Genomic DNA, 20556 nt, shown 5'->3' on the forward strand with positions numbered 1-20556 from the left:
GGCAAACAGGAAGGACTGCCCCCTGAGCTCCTCGGCTCGGGGCCCGGGAATCGCCGCCGCCGCAGAGCCGCAGCTCCGGGCCGAGGGTAAGGAGACGAACCGGGAGCGGGCGGCCGGGGGAACGGGGGAAGCTCCGCGGGTGCCCGCGCCCCGGCCCCAGCCGCGCCCCGCCTCGCGGGCTCCCGCCGCCGCCCCCGGGCCTCCGCGCGCCCGCCGCCCGCCCTTCCCCCCCGCACCGCTGCGGGCCGGCGGCGACCGCCACGATGAAGGCGGGCTCCGGGGATCAGGGGAGCCCCCCGTGCTTCCTGCGCTTCCCGCGGCCCGTGCGGGTGGTAAGTGGCGCCGAGGCCGAGCTCAAGTGCGTGGTCCTGGGGGAGCCGCCGCCCACTGTCGTGTGGGAGAAGGGCGGCCAGCAGCTGGCGGCCTCGGAGCGCGTGAGCTTCCCCGCGGACGGCGCCGAGCACGGCCTGCTGCTGAGCGGCGCGCTGCCCACCGACGCGGGGGTCTACGTGTGCCGCGCCCGCAACGCGGCCGGGGAGGCCTACGCGGCGGCCGCCGTCACCGTGCTGGAGCTGCCGGCCCCCGACCCCGAGCCCCAGCCCGCCGAGCGCCCGCTGCCGCCTCCCGGGGCCGGGGAGGGCGCCCCGGTGTTCCTGGCGGGGCCCCGGTCCCAGTGGGTGCTGCGGGGGTCGCAGGTGGTGCTGACGTGCCAGGTGGGGGGCCTCCCCGCGCCCGCGCTCTACTGGGAGAAGGACGGGATGGCCCTGGACGAAGTGTGGGACAGCGGCCACTTCACGCTCGAGCCTAGCCGCGCCGAGGGCGGCCAGGGCGTGAGCCTAGCGCTGCGCATCCTGGCGGCGCGGCTGCCCGACTCGGGCGTCTACGTGTGCCACGCCCGCAACGCGCACGGCCACGCGCAGGCCGGCGCGCTGCTGCAGGTGCACCAGCCCCCCGAAAACCCGCCCGAGGACCCCGACGAGGCCCCCGACGAGGCCCCCAAGCCCGTGGTGGAGCCGCTCAAGTGCGCGCCCAAGACCTTCTGGGTGAACGAGGGCAAGCACGCCAAGTTCCGCTGCTACGTGATGGGCAAGCCCGAGCCCGAGATCGAATGGCACTGGGAGGGCCGCCCGCTGCTCTCCGACCGCCGCCGCCTCATGTACCGCGATCGCGACGGCGGCTTCGTGCTCAAGGTGCTCTACTGCCAGGCCAAGGACCGCGGGCTCTACGTGTGCGCAGCGCGCAACTCGGCGGGCCAGACGCTCAGTGCCGTGCAGCTGCACGTCAAAGGTATTGCGGCGCCCCCGAGACTCCCCGGGCCCTGAGGCGGGGCCTCCAGCGCTGCCCGGGAGACGGTGGGGGAGAGGGGAGGCGGACTAATCACATACCTTTTCCTGCCCGCCTCCCACCCCCCAGGGATTCGGATTTAGTAGGTCTCCAGGGTACCCAGGAACTGCTTAGCAAACCCCCTAAGTGATTCTGAGGCCGAGGGTGGAAAATGACTCTTTGATAAACGGCTTTAAGGAGTGACTGATGGACCAACCAAGAGGGAGCGCTTCTAGTCCTGTGGATTTCAGCCTCTTTGTTTTACTCTCCCCTCCCTCAATGGAAATCCCATGTGGGGCCCCAACATAGAAGACTGGTATAAGGAACATTTTATGGGTGTAAATTTCTAGGTCCAGATTTATACCATGCACTTATAAAGCCCATCAGTGAGAACCAGGGTGCTATTTTATTGAATATACACGTTTTAAGACGAGGCTGCATTCATAACTGGGTCTCATCTGTGAGCCCTGTGGGAAAGTCTGGGGCTGCAGGCGACACATTGAGAAACTCCTGATTCACACCAAAGGTAGGCTTGAGGAAGGAAACATGCCCTGTTTCGAAAATGCTCTCCAGGTTTGAAAGAAGAAAAAGGTGAACGAGAGGAAATTTCTATTTCAAAGTTGAGTCATCAACAGTATCTCATAAATGCTTACAGTGCTCATAAACAGAAAATTCAGAGGGGGGATAAAAAAAACCACCCCAAACTCCCACTGGAAGGTAAAGCTCTCCATAATCAGAGTTCATCACAACTCGAGGGATTATACCTTCATTAGTTATTACCCACCTTGTTCCCTCAGAGGAAGAAAAGTTGGCAAATCTCCAGAGCCCTGCCTGGTGCTCAGTCAGGCGTGTGGCCCTGTGCTGAGGTCTGGTGTGGCCAAACCCGCGGGGCCTCGCTAACTAACACCATCAGGAAACAGAAGCCCAGTGGGAAGGCAGAGCTTCCCGCAGCTGCGGGACAAACATGCTACTCCAGCAGCCTCATAACCCACCGCTCCTTTCCGTCATCATGCTTTCTTCTTATAAAATGCAGTTTTGAAAATGACTAAAGTACTTTTTTATATATATATTTTAATCGTACTTTTTATTTTATTTTTTTTAAAGGGCACGGTTTTTGTTTGTTTTGTTTTGTTTTGTTTTTTTTAAGATTTTATTTATTTATTTGACAGAGAGGGACACAGCGAGAGAGGGAACACAAGCAGGGGGAGGGGCAGAGGGAGAAGCAGGCTTCCCGCCGAGCAGGGAGCCCGATGCGGGGCTCGATCCCAGGACTCTGGGATCATGACCTGAGCCGAAGGCAGTCGCTTAACGACTGAGCCACCCAGGCGCCCCTAATCGTACTTTTTTTTTTTTTTTAAGATTTTATTTATTTATTCATCAGAGAGAGAGAGAGAGAGAGGCAGAGGGAGAAGCAGCCTCCCAAGGAGCAGGGAGCCCGATGCGGGACTCGATCCCAGGACGCTGGGACCATGACCTGAGCTGAAGGCAGACACTTAACCATCTGAGCCACCCAGGCGCCCCCTAATCGTACTTTTTAAAATCATTTTACTTATGTATATATTTTCACCAGGATAATTGTATTGTACCCTTTGATCCTCATCTCCTATCCCCCTTCCCCCCCTCCCCCCCTGGTAACCGGCAGTTTGCTCTCTATAGTTAAGAGTCTGTTTCTTGGTTTGCGCCCCTCCTCTTTTTTTCCCCCTTTGCTCGTTTATTTTGTTTCTTAAATTCCACGTACGAGTGAGATCATATAGGATTTGTCTTTTTCTGACTGACTTACTTCACTCAGCATTCTATTCTCTAGCTCCATCCATGTGAAAACGACTAAAGTACTTTAAAAATGAAATTCGACTCAGACCTTTGCAGAATTTGTGTAGGGCCCTCAGGGGCCCCAGGGAACAGCTTGAAAATCACTGATGTAATCCAAGCCCTTCCATCCCTTTCCCCACTTTAAAGTCAGGAAACTTGAGCGGCTGACTCTAGATTTTGGCTCCAGTCATGATCTCAAGGTCCTGGGATCAAGCCCCACATTCCGCATCAGGCTCTGTGCTCAGCAGGGAGTCTGCTTCAGGATTCTCTCTCTCTCTCTAAAATAAATAAATATTTTTATGGGGCGCCTGGGTGGCTCAGTTGGTTAAGCGACTGCCTTCAGCTCAGGTCATGATCCTGGAGTCCCAGGATCGAGTCCCGCATCAGGCTCCCTGCTCAGCGGGGAGTCTGCTTCTCCTTCTGATCCTCTTCCCTCTCATGCTCTCTGTCTCTCATTCTTTCTCTCTCAAATAAATAAATAAAAATTAAAAAAAAATAAAATAAGATAAAATAAATAAATATTTTTTAATAAGTATTTTTTAAAAATAATAAAGTCAGGGCGCCTGGGTGGCTCAGTTGGTTGGGCGACTGCCTTCGGCTCAGGTCATGATCCTGGAGTCCTGGGATCGAGTCCCGCATCAGGCTCCCTGCTTGGCAGGAAGTCTGCTTCTCCCTCTGACCCTCCCCCCTCTCATGCTCTCTGTCTCTCATTCTCTCTCTCTCAAATAAATAAATAAAAAATCTTTAAAAAAAAAAAATAATAATAAAGTCAGGAAACCGAGGCCCAGGATCACTAAAATGGCCTTGTTCAAGGTGATGTGGTTGATGGGTGTCAGGGTCAGATGAGAATTTAGGCCATCTGACTTCCCTTCTGGTGGTTTTTCTGTGATTCCAGAATACCTACAGGCCCAGGGAGAAAAATGGCAGGAGCTACTGTGGGTTTAGGCAGTTGATGATGCAAGGAGTCCTTCCCCTGGCCGGGCCCCCTCCAGAGCCTTCTCCTGTCTCTCCCCTCTGCACAGAGCCCCGCCTCCGCTTCACCAGGCCCCTGCAGGACGTGGAAGGCCGGGAGCACGGGATTGCCGTGCTGGAGTGTAAAGTGCCCAACTCTCGCATTCCCACGGCCTGGTTCCGCGAGGACCAGAGGCTCCTGCCGTGCCGCAAGTACGAGCAGATCGAGGAGGGCACTGTCCGGCGCCTCATCATCCACAGGCTGAAGGCAGATGATGACGGCGTCTACCTGTGCGAGATGCGGGGCCGGGTGCGCACCGTGGCCAACGTGACAGTCAAAGGTGGGCTGGCCAGTGGGAGGATGCCCGGGCTGAGGCACGCAGGTGCCCAGACCCCAGGCTGAACAATTCCCGTGCGTATTTCAGGGCCCATCCTGAAGCGGCTGCCCCGGAAGCTGGACGTCCTAGAGGGAGAGAATGCGGTGCTGCTGGTGGAGACACAAGAAGCTGGGGTCGAGGGGCGCTGGAGCCGTGACGGGGAGGACCTGCCAGCCACCTGCCAGAGCAGCTCTGGCCACATGCACGCCCTGGTCCTTCCAGGGGTCACCCGAGAAGATGCTGGCGAGGTCACCTTTAGCCTGGGCAACTCCCGTACCACCACTCTGCTCAGAGTCAAATGTGAGGGCATGAGAGCCCGTGGGCAGGAAGGCCAGGGCAGGAGGGCAACCGGATGCCAGAGCCTGGGCTGGCGAGGTGGACTCAAGGTGGGAGGGCTGCAGGGAGCCTGGAGCAGGGCTGGAATGCACACCCTGCCTTTGTCCCAGGTGTCAAGCACAGCCCCCCGGGACCCCCCGTGTTGGCAGAGATGTTCAAGGGCCATAAGAACACAGTCCTGCTGACCTGGAAGCCCCCTGAGCCAGCTCCTGAGACCCCCTTCATCTACCGGCTGGAGCGGCAGGAGGTGGGCTCCGAAGACTGGATCCAGTGCTTCAGCATCGAGAAAGCCGGAGCCGTGGAGGTCCCAGGAGACTGTGTGCCCTCCGAGGGCGACTACCGCTTCCGCGTCTGCACAGTCAGCGAACACGGCCGCAGCCCCCATGTTGTGTTCCACGGGTCCGCTCACCTCGGTGAGTCAGCGCTGTCGGCCCTGGCCTGTCGGCGGCCGTACCCCAATCAGGCCCTCCCCATCCTCTCTCCTCCCTCCCCCAGCCTTTGGTCTGTACCTTCTGCCTGCACACCCTTGCCCTCTGCCGCCCCTCTGGTTCTGATGGCCACACTCCGTCCCCATCGCAGTGCCCACAGCTCGCCTGGTGGCTGGTCTGGAGGATGTCCAGGTATATGACGGGGAAGATGCAGTCTTCTCCCTGGATCTTTCCACCATCATCCAGGGCACCTGGTTCCTTAATGGGGAAGAACTCAAGAGTCACGAGCCAGAGGGCCAGGTGGAGCCCGGGGCCCTGCGCTACCGGATCGAGCAGAAAGGTCTGCAGCACAGACTCCTCCTGCGAGCCGTCAAGCACCAGCACAGCGGGGCCCTGGTTGGCTTCAGCTGCCCCGGTGTGCAGGACTCAGCCGCCCTCACCATCCAAGGTCGGTGCTCGTGGGGACCAGGGTGGACAGATAGATAGGGTCAAGACACAGAAGTCCTTAGTGGGCCCAGACGGAGGGCTCAGTGGTCCAGAAGGCCCATTTCAACCTACGTGCAATGTAGAGGGGACTCCTTAGTATCTTCATCAGCTTCATAGCCACATTCTCTGGAGCGCTTTGTGGTTGACGGAATTCTGTCACATTTGTTATCTCCAAGACACAGACCCTGGTCCCTAGTCCCTGACTGCTTCCTGTAATCGATAACATTATCAAAGCAACTTCCTATGTGCTGAGCACAACCCTAATCGTCTCACGTACATTGTATTCGTTAACACAGTTCTCTTAACAGCCCTGTAAGGTAGGCTCTTCTCTTACCCCATTCTACAGATGGGGCAGCTGAGTCACAGCGAGGTTAAGTGACTTGCCCAGAATCACCAAGCTAATGAGTGGTAGTGCTGGGTGATGCAGCGAGGCAGTCTGGCTCCAGACTCACCCAGTGCCACCTGTGGACAGTTCTTGGTGGGCATCTGAAAGTGCAGGGACATGTGGCACTTGCCATCTCACCACTGCCAGAGTTTGTAAGGCCCGTCGAGGAGTTCCTCGGTGCCCAAGCACAGGGCCCGGAGGTGGTCAGCTGCCGGCATCCTAGGGGAGGGCAGAATAAGGACCAGCAGCCAGAGTAGCGTTTCCACAATGCAAACTGGGATCCCTGACATCAGGGTCGCCTGGAGGGCTGGTTGATAAGACAGATTCCCTGGCCCTTGCATGCGTGTGTGGGGCCTAAGAACCTGCATTTTCAGCAGATTCCCTAGGAATTCTGTACCCTAAAGGCGTTGCACTTGAGAGTTGGTGTGTAAGCCGCAGATGATTTATTTTTAAATCCCCACAACTGCATTGACCGTGACAGCAGTTGTGTGGCCTGACGGAGGCACCCCCCCCCCGCAGCAGGGAGGGATGCTGACCCCAGGCAGAGCGTGACGAGAGTGCTGCCTGTGTCCACGCCTCTCCCCACACAGAGAGCCCCGTGCACATCCTGAGCCCCGAGGACAAGGTGTCCTTGACCTTCACGACCTCGGAGCGGGTGGTGCTGACCTGTGAGCTCTCCCGGGTGGACTTCCCAGCGTGCTGGTACAAGGATGGGCAGGAGGTAGAGGAGAGCGAGTCCCTGGTGGTGAAGATGGACGGGCGCAAACACCGCCTGATCCTGCCGGCCGCCGAGGTCCAGGACAGCGGCGAGTTTGAGTGCAGGACGGAGGGGGTCTCCGCCTTCTTCAGTGTCACTGTCCGAGGTCAGCAACTGTGGTGGTCTGGGCTCCTGCAGCTGAGGCTGACTCTAGGGGCCACGTGAGCCCCGTCCCGTGGTCTGCCTACTTGGGGGGGTGTCCCTTCCGGGGAGAGCCTAGCGGGCCAGGGGACATGTATTCACATTATTCTGTACTTGCTTCTAAGTCCTCCCTCCACCAACGCTCCCCAGCACACTTGCCCTCCACATACCCTGCTCTGGGTAGGGGGTGGGGAAACAAAACTCCGTTAAGGGAAGGAGAGACGGGGGCTAACATTTATTGGGTACCTACCATGAGCCAATATATACCATTTCGTGTAAACTTCATAACTGGTGAGAAGGAATAGATCTCCAGTTCCCAGAGGAAGAAACTGAGGCTCAGAGAGGTTATGGGACTTAGCCATTGTCACACTGCCAGCAAACACCATAGCTGGGTTCACACCTGCCTCAGGTGGCCCGGGTCAAAGGGACACTTTAAGTGCAGTGGTCCAGTGGTTCTCAAGCCAGTCCATGTTCTGGCTGCTTCAGAACCACCCTGGAAGCTTGTTATAAATGCATATGCCCAGGCCCCCCAGACCTCTAGCGCCAGGCTGTCCAGGGTAGAGCCTAGGGATCCACTCTGGGAGGGCAGCTTGGGAACCCCTGATTCAGCTCATCTTCCCGCTTTGAGTGGAAATCCTGTTTCAACCCCATTGCCAGGAGGTCGTCCAGCTGCTGCCTACATGCCCCCAGTGATGGGGAACTTACTATCTGTAGAGAGCAGCTGTCTCATGGTGGCACGGCTAAGTCATTCCCACTCCCTGCCCATCCTGGGGCCAGTGCTCCAGGGGCTCCCTTTGGAAAACCAGCAGCAGGCATGGCCCCGATGGGGCCCATGATGGTGACCTCCCCTCAGCCGAGACAAAGGCTGTCTGTGCCTCCCCCAACCGTGTCCCCACCAAGCCACCTCTGACCCTCTGGGGAATCAACTCAGGGAGCCCTCACGTGCCACAGGATCTGCATTACCTCACCCGCCACGCACTCAGTACCCCACGTTCTTGCTCCAGACACCCTGCACAGCGTAGCCTCAACCCTCCCAGGGTCCCTCGGGGAGGAAGCGGTCTCCTGTGTGTGTGTTGGGGGGGGTGTCTGTGTGACCCAGTCTCTGCTCCCCACCAGACCCCCCGGTGCATATCCTGGACCCCCAGGAGCACGTGTTCGTGCATGCCATAACCTCAGAGTGTGTCATGCTAACCTGTGAGGTGGACCGAGAGGACGCGCCCGTGCGCTGGTACAAGGACGGGCAGGAGGTGGAGGAGAGTGACTTCGTGGTCCTGGAGAAGGAAGGGCCCCACCACCGCCTGGTGCTGCCTGCCGCCCAGCCCCCAGACGGGGGCGAATTTCAGTGCGTCGCCGGAGATGAGCGTGCCTACTTCACGGTCACCATCACAGGTGGGGGGCCAGGCAGGCCCGTGGGACACCGCCTGGGCAGCTGTCACGCTCTCACCCCCCAGGCCACTGTCCCCCAGGCCCTGCTCCCCTCTCCCTGGCTGATCCCAGGTCTCTCCTTGGTCTGCATCCTGAGGTTCAGTCACCCACAGAAAATGTGTTGTCATTAACACTGGTCAGGGTGCATGATTCCCAGGGAAACTCTGCTGTCTCCGTTCTCCAGCGAAGGGGAGCGTTAGGAATGGCAGCTGTATGGCGGGGTGGGGTCCAGGGCAGGTGGGCCCCTGCACTAGAGGGCTCAGAAGCTCTCAAGAGCCTAAGGGAGGCCCTGGCTCCATCTGGGCACCCAACCCTCCTCTCCCTGGTCCCACCCTTCATACTGTCCCTGTCCCAATCCCAAGAATGTAGCACGTTTCTCTAGCAGAGGCTGCCACCGTCGTCCCCACTGTGCCCCCATGCCTCTGATGTGCTTTGGTGACCGTGGTCGTGTCTCCAGCTGGGCGTGGCTGTCCGAGCAACTGTGAGACCTAACCTGAGGGAAGGCTCTCTCCTTCGACACATGGCCCACTCGCCAGGAGGAGGGAACAGGCACGGATGAGGGAGGGCAGCAGGGCCCGTGGGTCCCAGCCACGACTGTCCCCGTCCTCCAGACGTCTCCTCGTGGATCGTGTACCCCAGCGGCAAGGTGTACGTGGCAGCCGTGCGCCTGGAGCGCGTGGTGCTGACCTGTGAGCTGTGCCGGCCCTGGGCCGAGGTGCGCTGGACCAAGGACGGCGAGGAGGTAGTGGAGAGTCCCGCGCTGCTCCTGCAGAAGGAGGACACGGTCCGCCGCCTGGTGTTGCCCGCTGTCCAGCTCGAGGACTCCGGCGAGTACTTGTGTGAGATCGACGACGAGTCGGCCTCGTTCACCGTCACTGTCACAGGTGTGGGCTCACCCCAGCTGCCCCGGGTCACCGGCAGACTGTCCTGAGCCCTTGGGGGAGCTGGCCACGGACTCCCTAGTTAGCTCGCTGGGGAGGAGGGAGGTAGGGCCGCGGGGCCTGTACCAAGGCTCCCTGCCCGAAAGACCTCGGGGTAGGGGAGATGGGGGGGGCCCTGTTCAGCCCCTGTTCGGGTGATAAGTCTCCTCCCCGGCACTGGCGCCAGGAAGAGCTGTGCTCCATCGGCTTGTTGGCCGAGCACTTCCTGCGTGCCGGCCGCTGGGTCCGGGGCTGCGGACGCACGCGGGTTCCGTTCTCCCAGAGCCGCCGGTCTAGCTGGGGAGGCCGCTGGTAACCAGGGGTCGCAAACGGGCAGTCCGTAGGGCCCCATGCAGCCCACAGATGTGTTTTGTTTGGCCTGCAGAGTCTTACCAAAGTCAGGACAGTTCAAATAACAATCCGGAGTTATGCGTCCTCTTGAAAAAGCCGAAGACCCGGCGGCTCTGGTCCCGCTTCCCCCCATGGCGACGAACAGCTGGTGCTGAGTAGCAGCTACCCCCATATTGCGGGGCCCGCATTCCTCGGTCCTTACCTCCCTGCCGTGCCTCTTTGCCTCTCCCCAGACTGCTTCCGCCACTGACCTTACCTACCTGGCCCCTGTGGGCGTTGGAGTTTGCGACCCCTGTGTTAAACCAATAAACACGCAAATAAATGTACAGTGAACACCTCGTGACAAGTGCCGTGAAGGACGAGAGCAGAGGGCTCAAGAGAGGAGAACAGGAGAGTCAGGGAGGGCTTCGGAGAAAGTCACCATTGCACCGTATGAGCCAGCCCTGGGTTGGGTCTGGACCCCCCAGCGGCAAGCAGACAGACGTGCTCGCTTCTCTCCAGGAGTGCACAGCCTGGCAGGAAAGCCAGACACGTTAGAGGGTCTTAGAATGTGGATTGTCCGGTGTTGTGATAGGGTGCGGCGAGAGCTCAAGGCCGCGTGGCAGCTGGCCTTGTGCACAGGCGGGAAGTGCCTTCAAACTGGATACTTGAGGCAGGGGCTGAGTTAGCTAAGCGGGGTCAGGTGTGGACTGAAGGGAGGGGGGAGACTGTTCAAAATTGGAAAAGCACAGAACGACTATGGAAGTGATGGGGGTTCATTCAGTGCTGGAAACTTAGGGGCTGCAGCCCATGATGCCAATCCCAGTGTGGGGGCGGAGGGGGGGCTTGGTGGGGGAGGGGTGTTGCAGGGCCTAGGCAGCTCTGGCGGGCACAGAAGAATCCCGCTGGCTTCACTGGAGTGCCCGTCCTGCACCTGGCACCGTCTTGTTGCCCTGTCCCCTGCCCTGGCCCAGGAGTGATGCCTCAGTCCAGGCTGAGCTACTTAGCCCCCCCCCCCACACACACACACACTCCCTGCATTCCGGATAGTGCAGCCTGGCGCACACAAGCCACAAAGCCAAAGAGGCCTTTCTGCACACGTTCTGTCCTGTAGTGAGAACCTTCAAGCTCTGGCCAGACATAATGACAGCTACACACATTTCAGCCCACACTTGGCCTCCCCACAAAACACCAGATTCTTCACAGGGAAGTTGACACAAGAACCACCTCGGCTTTGGGCCATGGAGAATCAAGTCTGATGCCAAGCTGAGGTCCCACAGCTGTGCAGACCCCCCAGCCCCATCACTGCACCCTGTCTTCACCCGACTGCCCCCATCACCTCCCCCCCACCTCAGGCAGCCACTCCTCTGCAATTTGCCAGCCTTGCGGGGGCCCCGGAGAACCAGCCCGCATCCTCTAGACTCTTAGAACAAGCTGTTAGGGAGGTGGGTGGTGAAGGCAGAGGACTTGAGTGTGTGCTGGTGAGCACGTAAGCCCATGCGCGCCTCGGCAAACAGTGGGACTGGGAAGCTAGCAGTTCCTGAGCCTCGCCACTAGGGGGCTGAATGTTAAAGGAGCTCTAAAAGTGTCCTGGAACCTAGAAGATTCTGAGAGACGTGCAGGGTGCATGGGAGCACAGGCAGGCTCGGACTCAGTGCACCAGTCACTTCCAGTGTTGACATACTCCTTTTCTGTGGGGGAGCGACCGGTTTGGAGCAGTTGGAAATGAACTCCCAGAATCAGTGTTTAGCATCCCTGGGGAATTCTCAGACAGGTGTTGGCAAGTCTTATGCACAGATGCAAAAATCATTACTGAGTTCCGCCCTCCTTGGCTTGCAATCCCTACCACTGCTCGCAGTCTGAGCCTCCCTTTCACAGATGGCTGTTCTCCCCACCCTTCCCCCCTACCCCCGCCCCAGAACAGGTGTAGCCAGCTGTGACCTTAAAGAGGTTGGGTAATCACTCTGTGCCTCAGGTTCTTTCTTCATCTGGAAAACAGGGATAAAACCATACCTACCTCTTTGGATCGCTGTGAGGGTTCAATGTGTAAAGTGCTTAGGGCTGTTCTGGAACGTTAGGAAATAGTGAGTATTTGCTATTACAGATCCAAGATCTCTTACTCACAATTCTGATCTAAAAAAAAAACAGTTAAAATCAAAAGTCTCTTTGCAAGTTGGATATTCAAAGTCATTTAGTAAAATCTGAGTTTAACTGCTGTGGAACGATTTCTACTCTTTAATTATCCTGCTTAGAGTGAGTGTATCTCTAGGTTACAACGCAGAAATGTTAGTGAGGTTGATGGGGCGGGAGGAGGTGCCCCAGAGGGGGCTGGGAGGAGCAGGTGTGTGATCTCTGATAAATGCACCATTTCTGGGATCTGAAGCATTCTGGATTCTCTCACACCTCCGGCCCCAGGGATTCCAGAGAGCAGGCCCTGGACCTCTTACTCCTTGTTATGATTATCCTTATCACTCTTATTACTGTGAACGACAGGAACTTCTTACTGCCAGGGAGGCCGACGGTGAGTTTGTGACAGCCTGTGATCACCCCACTCTGCAGAGCCCCCAGTGCGCATCATATATCCCCGGGATGAGGTGACCTTGATCGCCGTGAGCTTGGAGTGCGTGGTGCTGATGTGCGAGCTGTCCCGGGAGGATGCCCCTGTGCGCTGGTACAAAGACGGGCTGGAGGTGGAGGAGAGCGAGGCCCTGGTGCTGGCGAGCGATGGGCCGCACCGCCGCCTGGTGCTGCCTGCCGCCCAGCCCGAGCAGGGGGGCGAGTTCGTGTGTGACGCCGTAGATGACTCAGCCTTCTTCACTGTCACCGTCACAGGTGGGCAGTTCTCTGGGCACCCTGGGGAGCTAGAGAGGCAGGGGGCTAAGGGACAGACACCCAACCTTCTCACTTCCTGCATCTTAGGCCCCCCCCACCTGCCCCCTTAGGAGCTTTCATTCAGTCATCAAATATTTATTGAGCAACTACTCTGCGCTTAGCGCTGTTCTGAATGCTGACAGAGTGGCAAGCCAATAAGAGCAAACCTCCAATTCTCCACTAGAATTCGATTTCGTGGAGCTCGACTTCTAGTGAGGATGGACAGACAACCAGTAGGTGATGATAAGTACATCAGAGGGAAAGCAGGGAAGAGGGGTATGGAGTGGGGGCGACTTAGGGAGGGGCGTGCGTTGGGGCCAGCTAGGTCTGTGTCTACCTCTTTCTGCCCCTGGGACCTTGGACAAATCACTTTCCTCTAAAGAGGCCTCAAGTCCTCACCCGTAAAGTGAAGCCAACATCGCTGCCCTCCTAGGGAGCGTCAGGAGTAACCGTGCCAAGAGCTTCAGTACGCTTAGTGTGGCCCCTGGCACACAGTAGGTGCGCATGGATGGTAGCCACCCCGGTCCCAAGAGCTGCGCTGGGAAGAGAGAGGGCTGAGAAGCCAGGGGGTGAGTCAGGTAGAGGCCTGCCTGCTGAGCCTGAGCACTGCTCCCTCCGTCTGTCCGCCAGCCCCGCCAGAGAGGATTGTGCACCCGGCAGCCCGCTCCCTGGACCTGCAGTTCGGGGCCCCGGGGCGCGTGGAGCTGCGCTGCGAGGTGGCCCCTGCCGGGTCCCGGGTGCGCTGGTACAAGGATGGGCTGGAGGTGGAGGCATCGGACACGCTGCAGCTGGGAGCCGAGGGGCCTGCTCGCACCCTGACCCTGCCCCACGCCCAGCCTGAGGACGCCGGGGAGTATGTGTGTGAGACGTGTGACGAAGCTGTCACCTTCAATGTCAGCCTGGCTGGTGGGTGCTTCTTGCCAGCCTGGGTGCGGGTGGGGGGGTAGTAAGCCCGAGCCGACATGCTCCTCTTTCTGTCCAGAGCCCCCAGTCCAGTTCCTCGCCCCAGAGGCAGCCCCTGCCCCACTCTGTGTGGCCCCTGGGGAGCCGGTGGTGCTGAGCTGTGAACTGTCCCGGGCTAGCGCCCTGGTCTTCTGGAGGCACAATGGGAGCCCGGTGCAGGAGGGCGAGGGCCTGGAGCTCCATGCCGAGGGCCCCCGCCGCATCCTCTGCATCCGGGCTGCAGAGCTGGCCCACGCAGGCCTCTACACCTGCCAGTCCGCGACAGCCCCGGGGGCCCCCAGCCTCAGCTTCACCGTCCGAGTGGCTGGTAAGTATGGCCTGGGCAGAAGGCCTGAGAGAGCCGCAGCCCCAAACCAGTATGAGTCTCCCCCCTCCGCTTCTCTAGCGTGCCTCATCCATCCCTCACCCACGTCTCTCGGCATCTTGCTTCCCACTGCCCCCCTCGTAGCCCTCAGGCCTCTCCCTCCCAGTGACACCCTGCTCTGACCCCACAGAGCCCCCCGTGCAGGTGGTGGCCCCCGAGGCAGCCCAGACGAGGGTTCGCAGCACCCCAGGCAAGGACCTGGAGCTGGTGGTGCACCTTTCCAGGCCGGGGGGCCCTGTGCGCTGGTACAAGGACGGGGAGCGACTGGCAAGCCAGGGGCGGGTGCAGCTGGAGCAGGCCGGGGCGAGGCAGGTGCTGCGGGTGCGGGGGGCACGGAGTGGGGACGCTGGGGAGTACCTGTGCGACACGCCCCAGGACAGCCGCATCTTCCTCGTCAGCGTGGAAGGTAACAGTGCACCCCTCACACCCTGTGGGCCCTGGCACCCCAAAGACCACACCTCTGCACTGTCCCAGGACCCCCTCAGCCCCCGATCCCCTCCTTGCTACCTCTGGCTCCAACCAATGCGTGCACAGCTATTACTGAGACGAGGGTTCAGGCCTCCTTCTTTCAGGAACCATCTCTATAGAAGGAGGTCTAGCCCAGTGGTTAAAAGCAGGGCCTCTGGAGTCAGCCCACCCCGGGTCCGATCTGGGTTCTGCTTGCCAGGAGGGTGTGACCCTGGCAAGTTGCTCCACCTCTCTGAGCCCCGGCTCTGAAGTGGGGGGATGGTGCTTGTCTTATAGGGCTGTGGTGACAGTTAAATAAGATAGGGTCCATGATAAATGATCTGTTAGGGAGTCAGAGGCAGACCAGGATTGAGAGGTGGCAGCTAGGAGGGGCAGGGAGCTGGCATCTTGTCCTTTGGGACACCCCCCTATGGTCCTCAGGAAAGATCTTCACAATAACTGGGAGATGTACCCCCAGGAGAGGATGAAAAAGAGGGAAAGGGAAAGACACAGCCCACCTCACTGCCCGACCCCCTCTCCCCCACCCAGAACCACCACTGGCAAAGCTGGTCTCAGAGCTGACACCACTCACCGTCCACGAGGGGGATGATGCCACGTTCCGGTGTGAAGTCTCCCCACCAGATGCTGAGGTCACCTGGCTACGCAACGGGGCCGTTGTCATTCCGGGGCCCCAGCTAGAGCTAGGCCAGAGCGGTTCGAGCCGCACGCTGACCGTCCGAGACTGCCAGCTTGACGACGCGGGGACCGTGACTGCGCGAGCAGGGGGCACGGCCACGAGCGCCCGGCTCCATGTTCGAGGTCTGGTCCTGATGGGGATGAAGTTGTCTTGGCTCCTGTCCCTGTCCGCCCAACCCTGGCCCTAGCACACCTGTCCGTCTGCCCCGGGATCATCGGCCAGGGAGCAGGGTGTCAGGCTCCATGACCCCCTCCCCCTTCCTCCCCAGAAACGGAGCTGCTCTTCCTGCGGCGCCTGCAGGACGTGCGGGCCGAGGAAGGGCAGGACGTGTGCCTGGAAGTGGAGACGGGCCGAGTGGGTGCAGCGGGGGCCGTGCGCTGGATGCGAGGTGGGGAGCCCTTACCCCGTGACTCTCGCATGTCCATGGCCCAGGATGGCCACGTCTACCGCCTCTTCATCCACGGCGTCGTGCTGGCCGACCAGGGCACCTACGGCTGTGAGAGCCACCACGATCGCACCCTGGCCAGGCTCAGCGTGAGGCGTGAGTGTCCTGTCCTCTCCTAATGCATTGCCCACCCCCTGGCGCAGCCTTTCCTGGCTGGCCCAGGGCCCCTCAGACCCCCACCAAAGTGCCCCTCACCACTGAGGCAAGTCAGCCCTGCCTGGCCTCCAGAAGTGTGACCTGAAGCAGCCTTCCCAAAGCAAAACTTGTCTTTTCTAGTGTTTTCTATGTACCCTAGAAGTCCGTGTGGATTTTGCATTCCATTTCACATGTCCAAGTTGGCTTTGCTGTAAACATAAATATTATACTCCGGAAAGACCTGCCGTGTTTATCCCTTGCTCACATGCCCCAGGATACACGGGCCCATTTGGCAAAGAGCAACCCCACCCCACAAGCCGGAGCTTTCTATCATCTGTGAGACCTCATGCAAATTACTTAACCTTTCTGAGCCAAGTCTTCTTAAGAATGGGGCTGATCCCTACTTCAAGGATCTTTGGGAATGGAGATAACATGAAAAATGCCCAACAGAGCTTGGTGAATGATTGCTGTTGCTGATATGTATTCTCTTCTAATTTATTTCATTCATTTAATCACAATAAACCCACGTCTCAGTGCTATTCACCTTGTACAATTGGGAAAACTAAGGCCCAGAGAGGTCAAGCAGTTTGCGAAAGGTCACACAGCACACAAACTATGTGGCAGAGCTGGGGTCCAATCCCAGCGTATCTGACTTCAATTTCTGTGCTCCTTCCGGTGTCACAGCATCCCTCCTCACCCAGACTCCTCAACCCTCTAACCACAGCCCATCCCCTTCATGTGTGCCCTCCCCTAACAGCAATAAGCCCCTCCCCCCGAGTTGGCCTGCTGCGCTCCTTTCTCCCTGTACCCTGGTTCTGGGCTTCTTTCCATAGGAGCTCAGGTTGGGTGTTAGGGGTGGTACAGGCAGGGCCGAGGGGGTGTGTGAGCCCTCAAAATCCTTGCCCAGAGCTGGAGCCCTCATTCTCCCTCTCCCCCCGTCTTCCCCGATCAGCGAAGCAGCTAAGGGTGCTACGGCCTCTGGAGGATGTGACCATCATCGAGGGGGGCAGTGCCACCTTCCAGCTGGAGCTGTCCCAGGAGGGTGTGACCGGGGAGTGGGCCCGGGGTGGAGTGCGGCTGCAGCCGGGGCCCAAGTGCCACCTGCATGCCGAGAGCCGCACTCAGCGCCTGGTACTCAGTGGCCTGGGCCTGGCCGACTCGGGCTGCATCTCCTTCACTGTGGATTCCCTGCGCTGTGCAGCCAGACTCACCGTGAGAGGTGCGGATTCTGGGCCCGCTGCCTACCTACTGACTGCCCTGAGTGTGACTCTGCTGATCCCCCTTACTGCTTGAGTGTGGCTCCTCTGACCCATCTGATCATCCAGCATGACCCCAGTGGCCCTCCAGTCCCTGCGAACCACTGGCCGTGCGGCCACGAGTGGGTCTCTGCCAGTGTGGTCCCTTTTGTCTGCCTGCCTGACTGTGGCCCCACCGACCGCTCTGAGCGTGACCCCACTGACCACACCAGCCTGCCGTGACCCCCACTGCCTGCCTCAGTGGGCCCCTCTGGCCCCTCCAGTCCCAGTGATCCACTAACTGCCTAAGGGTGACCCCACTAGCAGCTCTGCTTGAGTGTCCCCCATTTGTCCAACCCACCGTGTTCCCTGCTGACCATACCACTCATTGGCCTCTGAACCCATCATGTCTCCCACTGGCCAGTGTCACCTGTCCATTCCAGCCAAGTGTGGTCCCCACTGACCATGCTTGCCTCTGGGTGACTCCACTGGCATCTCTGCTTTGGTCGCCCCCCCAGGTCCCTGTAGCCCCAGCATGTCCCCCACTGACACCCCCAGCTGGCCACTCCTGTCCCATTGACTCCCGTGGCCCTGTCGTGTCCTCCACTGACCAGCATCCCACTTGGATCACTTGTCCCAGCACATCCCCCCTCACTAGTGGCCTCTCCTGATCATCCTAAATGTGTCCACCACTGATCTCTGTACTCAAGTGTGTCTTCCTTCTCCCACTGGCAGAGGCCCCAGTGACCATTGTGCGGGGGCCACAGGACCTAGAGGTGACTGAGGGAGACACAGCTACATTGGAGTGCGAGCTTTCCCAGGCTTTGGCTGATGTCACCTGGGAGAAGGTCAGAGCCCAGCCTACCTGGCGGCATAAGGACAGTAATAATAATGCCCCAAAAGGAAACAACTAATATTCACTGAAGGGATGTGCCTGGCACTGTGCTCAGATTTACATTTACTTAACACTTAACCCTCTAATCCTTACAAGAGCCCTATGAGGTAGGTTTTGCTATCTCAGTGTTATCGTTAAGGAGCCTGAGGCTCAGTGGGGTGAAGTATTGCCCGGGGGCAGACAAAAGGGGTAGAGCCCTAACGTCTCCAAGGGGGACACCTTCCCAACTAGGCTCCTGGCTCCTGGCGAGGCCTGGAAGGCTTGGGACAGCCAGATCCCGGCTTGAGAGCCAGGAAAGCGTAAACGCGCCTCGAAACCGCTTGACATCAACAGAGGGCGCCGCCGCCTCCCAGGGCCGCGGCTGCCTGTGTCCAGCCGAGTGCACCCTGACCCTCTGTAACTCTCGCCCTTAGGACGGGCGCCCGCTCACCCCCAGCCCTCGGCTCAGGCTCCAGGCCCTCGGCACGCGTCGCCTTCTCCAGCTGCGGCGCTGCGGCCCCTTGGACGCCGGGACCTACAGCTGTGCAGTGGGGACGGCTCGCGCCGGGCCCGTCCGCCTGGTCGTGCGCGGTGGGTTCGGGGGCGCTGCCGGGGCTGGGCACTGCTGTGGGCGCGGGGGCTGCGGACCCGACTGGCCCAGGACGGACTCTGGTGCCTCCAGAGAGAGGGGCGGGGCGGGGGCGTGGTCGGGTTCTGACCCGCCCCACCTCACGCCTCCCGCTCCGCCCCAGAGCGCAACGTGTCTGTACTCTCCGAGCTCCGGTCGGTTCTCGCCCGCGAAGGTGACGGCGCCACGTTCGAGTGCACCGTGTCGGAGGTCGAGACCACGGGGAGCTGGGAGCTCGGAGGCCGTCCGCTGAGACCTGGAGGCCACGTCCGCATCCGACAGGACGGTCTGGCCGACTTTCCTCCCACTCTAGTCCCTTGCTTCCCCGCGCCTGGCTCAGACAGACCCCGCCCTACTAGGATAAGCCCCGCCTCCACCTCGATGGGCCCCGCCCCATAGCCCAACGAGCAGTCTCCCGGTCTTTGCCGGGTCCCCAGCTCTGAGCCCTCGGTCCTAGACCGCTCCTCTTTTCCTTCGGCATCCCAATTCCGCCCAGCCCAGCGCACATTTGCCGCGTCCAAACCGACCCGGGGACCTACTCCAGCCCACCCTCCTCCCTGAACCTTCCCCAGTGGCGGCTCCTGCCTCGCTTAGCGCCTCCCTCACCTCCCCAGGGAAGAAACATATTCTGGTGCTGAGCGAGCTGCGCCCGGAGGACGCCGGTGAGGTCCGCTTCCAGGCGGGACCTGCCCAGTCCGTGGCTCAGCTGGAGGTAGAGGGTAAGCAACTGGGGAGGGACGGTAGGGAGTGGGCATCATCTCCCCCGGGGACTGGCAGGCTGGCGGCTGGTCCTGGAAACGCTGCCTCCCCACCTCCCTTCCTCGAGGGACTCTTCTTCTGGGGAGGGTCACAGAAGGCAGTGCGTTTCCTGGGGAGGAGACTTTGGGGTAGGGGTACAGAGGAACGGGCTGGTACCATAGAGATCTGAGACCAGGAGTGGAGGCTGCAAGGGGAGGGAAGATGCGTCTCTCTTCCTGGGGGCCCTGCGTGTCCCTGTTAACTTAAGCCCTCGTCCTCACCCCCAGCACTGCCTCTCCAGATGTGCCGCCGCCCCCCTCGAGAAAAGACGGTTCTCGTCGGCCGCAGGGCGGTGCTGGAGGTGACTGTGTCCCGCTCGGGGGGCCACGTGTGCTGGTTGCGGGAGGGGGTCGAGCTGTGCCCGGGAGACAAGTATGAGCTGCGCAGCCACGGCCCCACCCACAGCCTGGTCATCCATGACGTGCGACCTGAGGACCAGGGCACTTACAGCTGCCAGGCCGGCCAGGACAGCGCCCACACACGGTTGCTGGTAGAGGGTGAGTGAAGCTGACTGGGCAGAGGTCAGAGGGACAGGCTGGCTGACCAGGAAGGAGGGGTTGCCTGGGAGCTGGGGGGCTGAGACACACCTACCAGAGGTTTTCCAGGACTTGGGATGGCCAGTTGGTTCTGGGGTGCATTGGAGGTGGGGAGGGGGGAGGGGCTGAGGAGAGGAGAGAGCCCTGTGTTCTCCACAGGAACCATTTGCTTCAGGTCAGCTGTTCCCACCTTTCTATGCCCTTTCCTGTTCAGGCTTCTCACTCCCTCCTGCCTCTGGACCACATCTGTCTCTCCTGAATGCCCCATTTGTACCCTAATTCCTCTCCTTCCCACCTACTGGTCCCTTGGTCTGTGCCCCCACCTGCCTCTCATCCCGCTTCTGCTCTCTGCCCAGCTGGCTTCTGCCCATCCCAGAGAGCTAGCTCCACATCGGTCTGAGCAGAGGGCTCCTGAGCTAGTCCCATTTCCTTCCTCTTCCACATACAGATGCCCCACCCTCCTGCATTTCATGCCTTGCCCCACCCCTAACTGGGGGCTGACCCGTTTTCCTGCCCCCGCAGACATCCCAGACAGAGGCCCGGAAAGGGTAGGGCAGAGGGTGAGGACCCAGCTCTTCCTGTGTGGGTGCCCGGGCTCTGCCAGGGGAGAGGACGGTGGTACCCACTCTCTCCCCAGCCCCACGCCGAGTCATTCCTCTGCAGGTAGCTAGGAGGACCGAACCAGGCCAGGCAGGTGCCCTCGGACAGCTTGGAAGGCGTGTGCCCGTACCCTGGGCAGGGGTGGGGGGGGGGGCGCAGGGGAACCAGAGGTGTTGGGAGACAATAAAGTGGTACAGTCCTTTTCCCTGGCTCTCTGTGTGATGTAGGAGGGCAGAAGTTGCCTGGGGCCCCTGTGCAGTAAGTGACACAGGACACCAAAGGCTGCAGCGCTTCC

At 59.9% G+C, this 20556-nt stretch overlaps 1 protein-coding gene across 5 annotated transcripts; it reads left to right on the top strand.

The window, feature by feature from the left end:
• The first annotated feature begins 94 nt into the window (after positions 1–94).
• On the top strand, positions 95–20401 carry OBSL1 (obscurin like cytoskeletal adaptor 1). Of its 5 annotated transcripts, XM_081813531.1 has the most exons (21): positions 97–1287; positions 4155–4424; positions 4509–4760; positions 4907–5209; positions 5376–5672; positions 6686–6958; positions 8110–8382; positions 9030–9302; positions 12228–12500; positions 13170–13445; positions 13522–13809; positions 13997–14272; positions 14863–15132; positions 15279–15551; positions 16543–16809; positions 17561–17673; positions 18134–18290; positions 18452–18613; positions 18942–19046; positions 19353–19622; positions 20325–20401. In XM_081813531.1, the coding sequence occupies exons 1-21, from the start codon at positions 264–266 to the stop codon at positions 20330–20332; spliced, it is 5703 nt and encodes a 1900-aa protein (XP_081669657.1). In that variant the 5' UTR covers positions 97–263; the 3' UTR covers positions 20333–20401. The 5 variants fall into 5 exon arrangements, with proteins under 5 accessions (XP_081669658.1, XP_081669657.1, XP_081669659.1 ...); XM_081813532.1 differs by lacking the exon at positions 6686–6958 and having other exon boundaries at positions 95–1287; XM_081813533.1 differs by lacking the exon at positions 13997–14272 and having other exon boundaries at positions 98–1287.
• The last annotated feature ends 155 nt before the right edge of the window (positions 20402–20556 follow it).

Source organism: Leptonychotes weddellii, chromosome 3 (genome assembly GCF_054177405.1).
Source record: "Leptonychotes weddellii isolate Sample4059 chromosome 3, ASM5417740v2, whole genome shotgun sequence".
Lineage (NCBI taxonomy): Eukaryota > Metazoa > Chordata > Mammalia > Carnivora > Phocidae > Leptonychotes > Leptonychotes weddellii.

Coding starts and splice junctions, on each gene's coding strand:
- OBSL1 (XM_081813531.1), top strand. CDS start 264: ATGAAGGCGGGCTCCGGGGATCAGGGGAGCCCCCCGTGCTTCCTGCGC. Junction 1,288..4,154: donor CGTGCAGCTGCACGTCAAAG/GTATTGCGGCGC, acceptor CCCTCTGCACAG/AGCCCCGCCTCCGCTTCACC. Junction 18,614..18,941: donor CGTCCGCATCCGACAGGACG/GTCTGGCCGACT, acceptor TCACCTCCCCAG/GGAAGAAACATATTCTGGTG.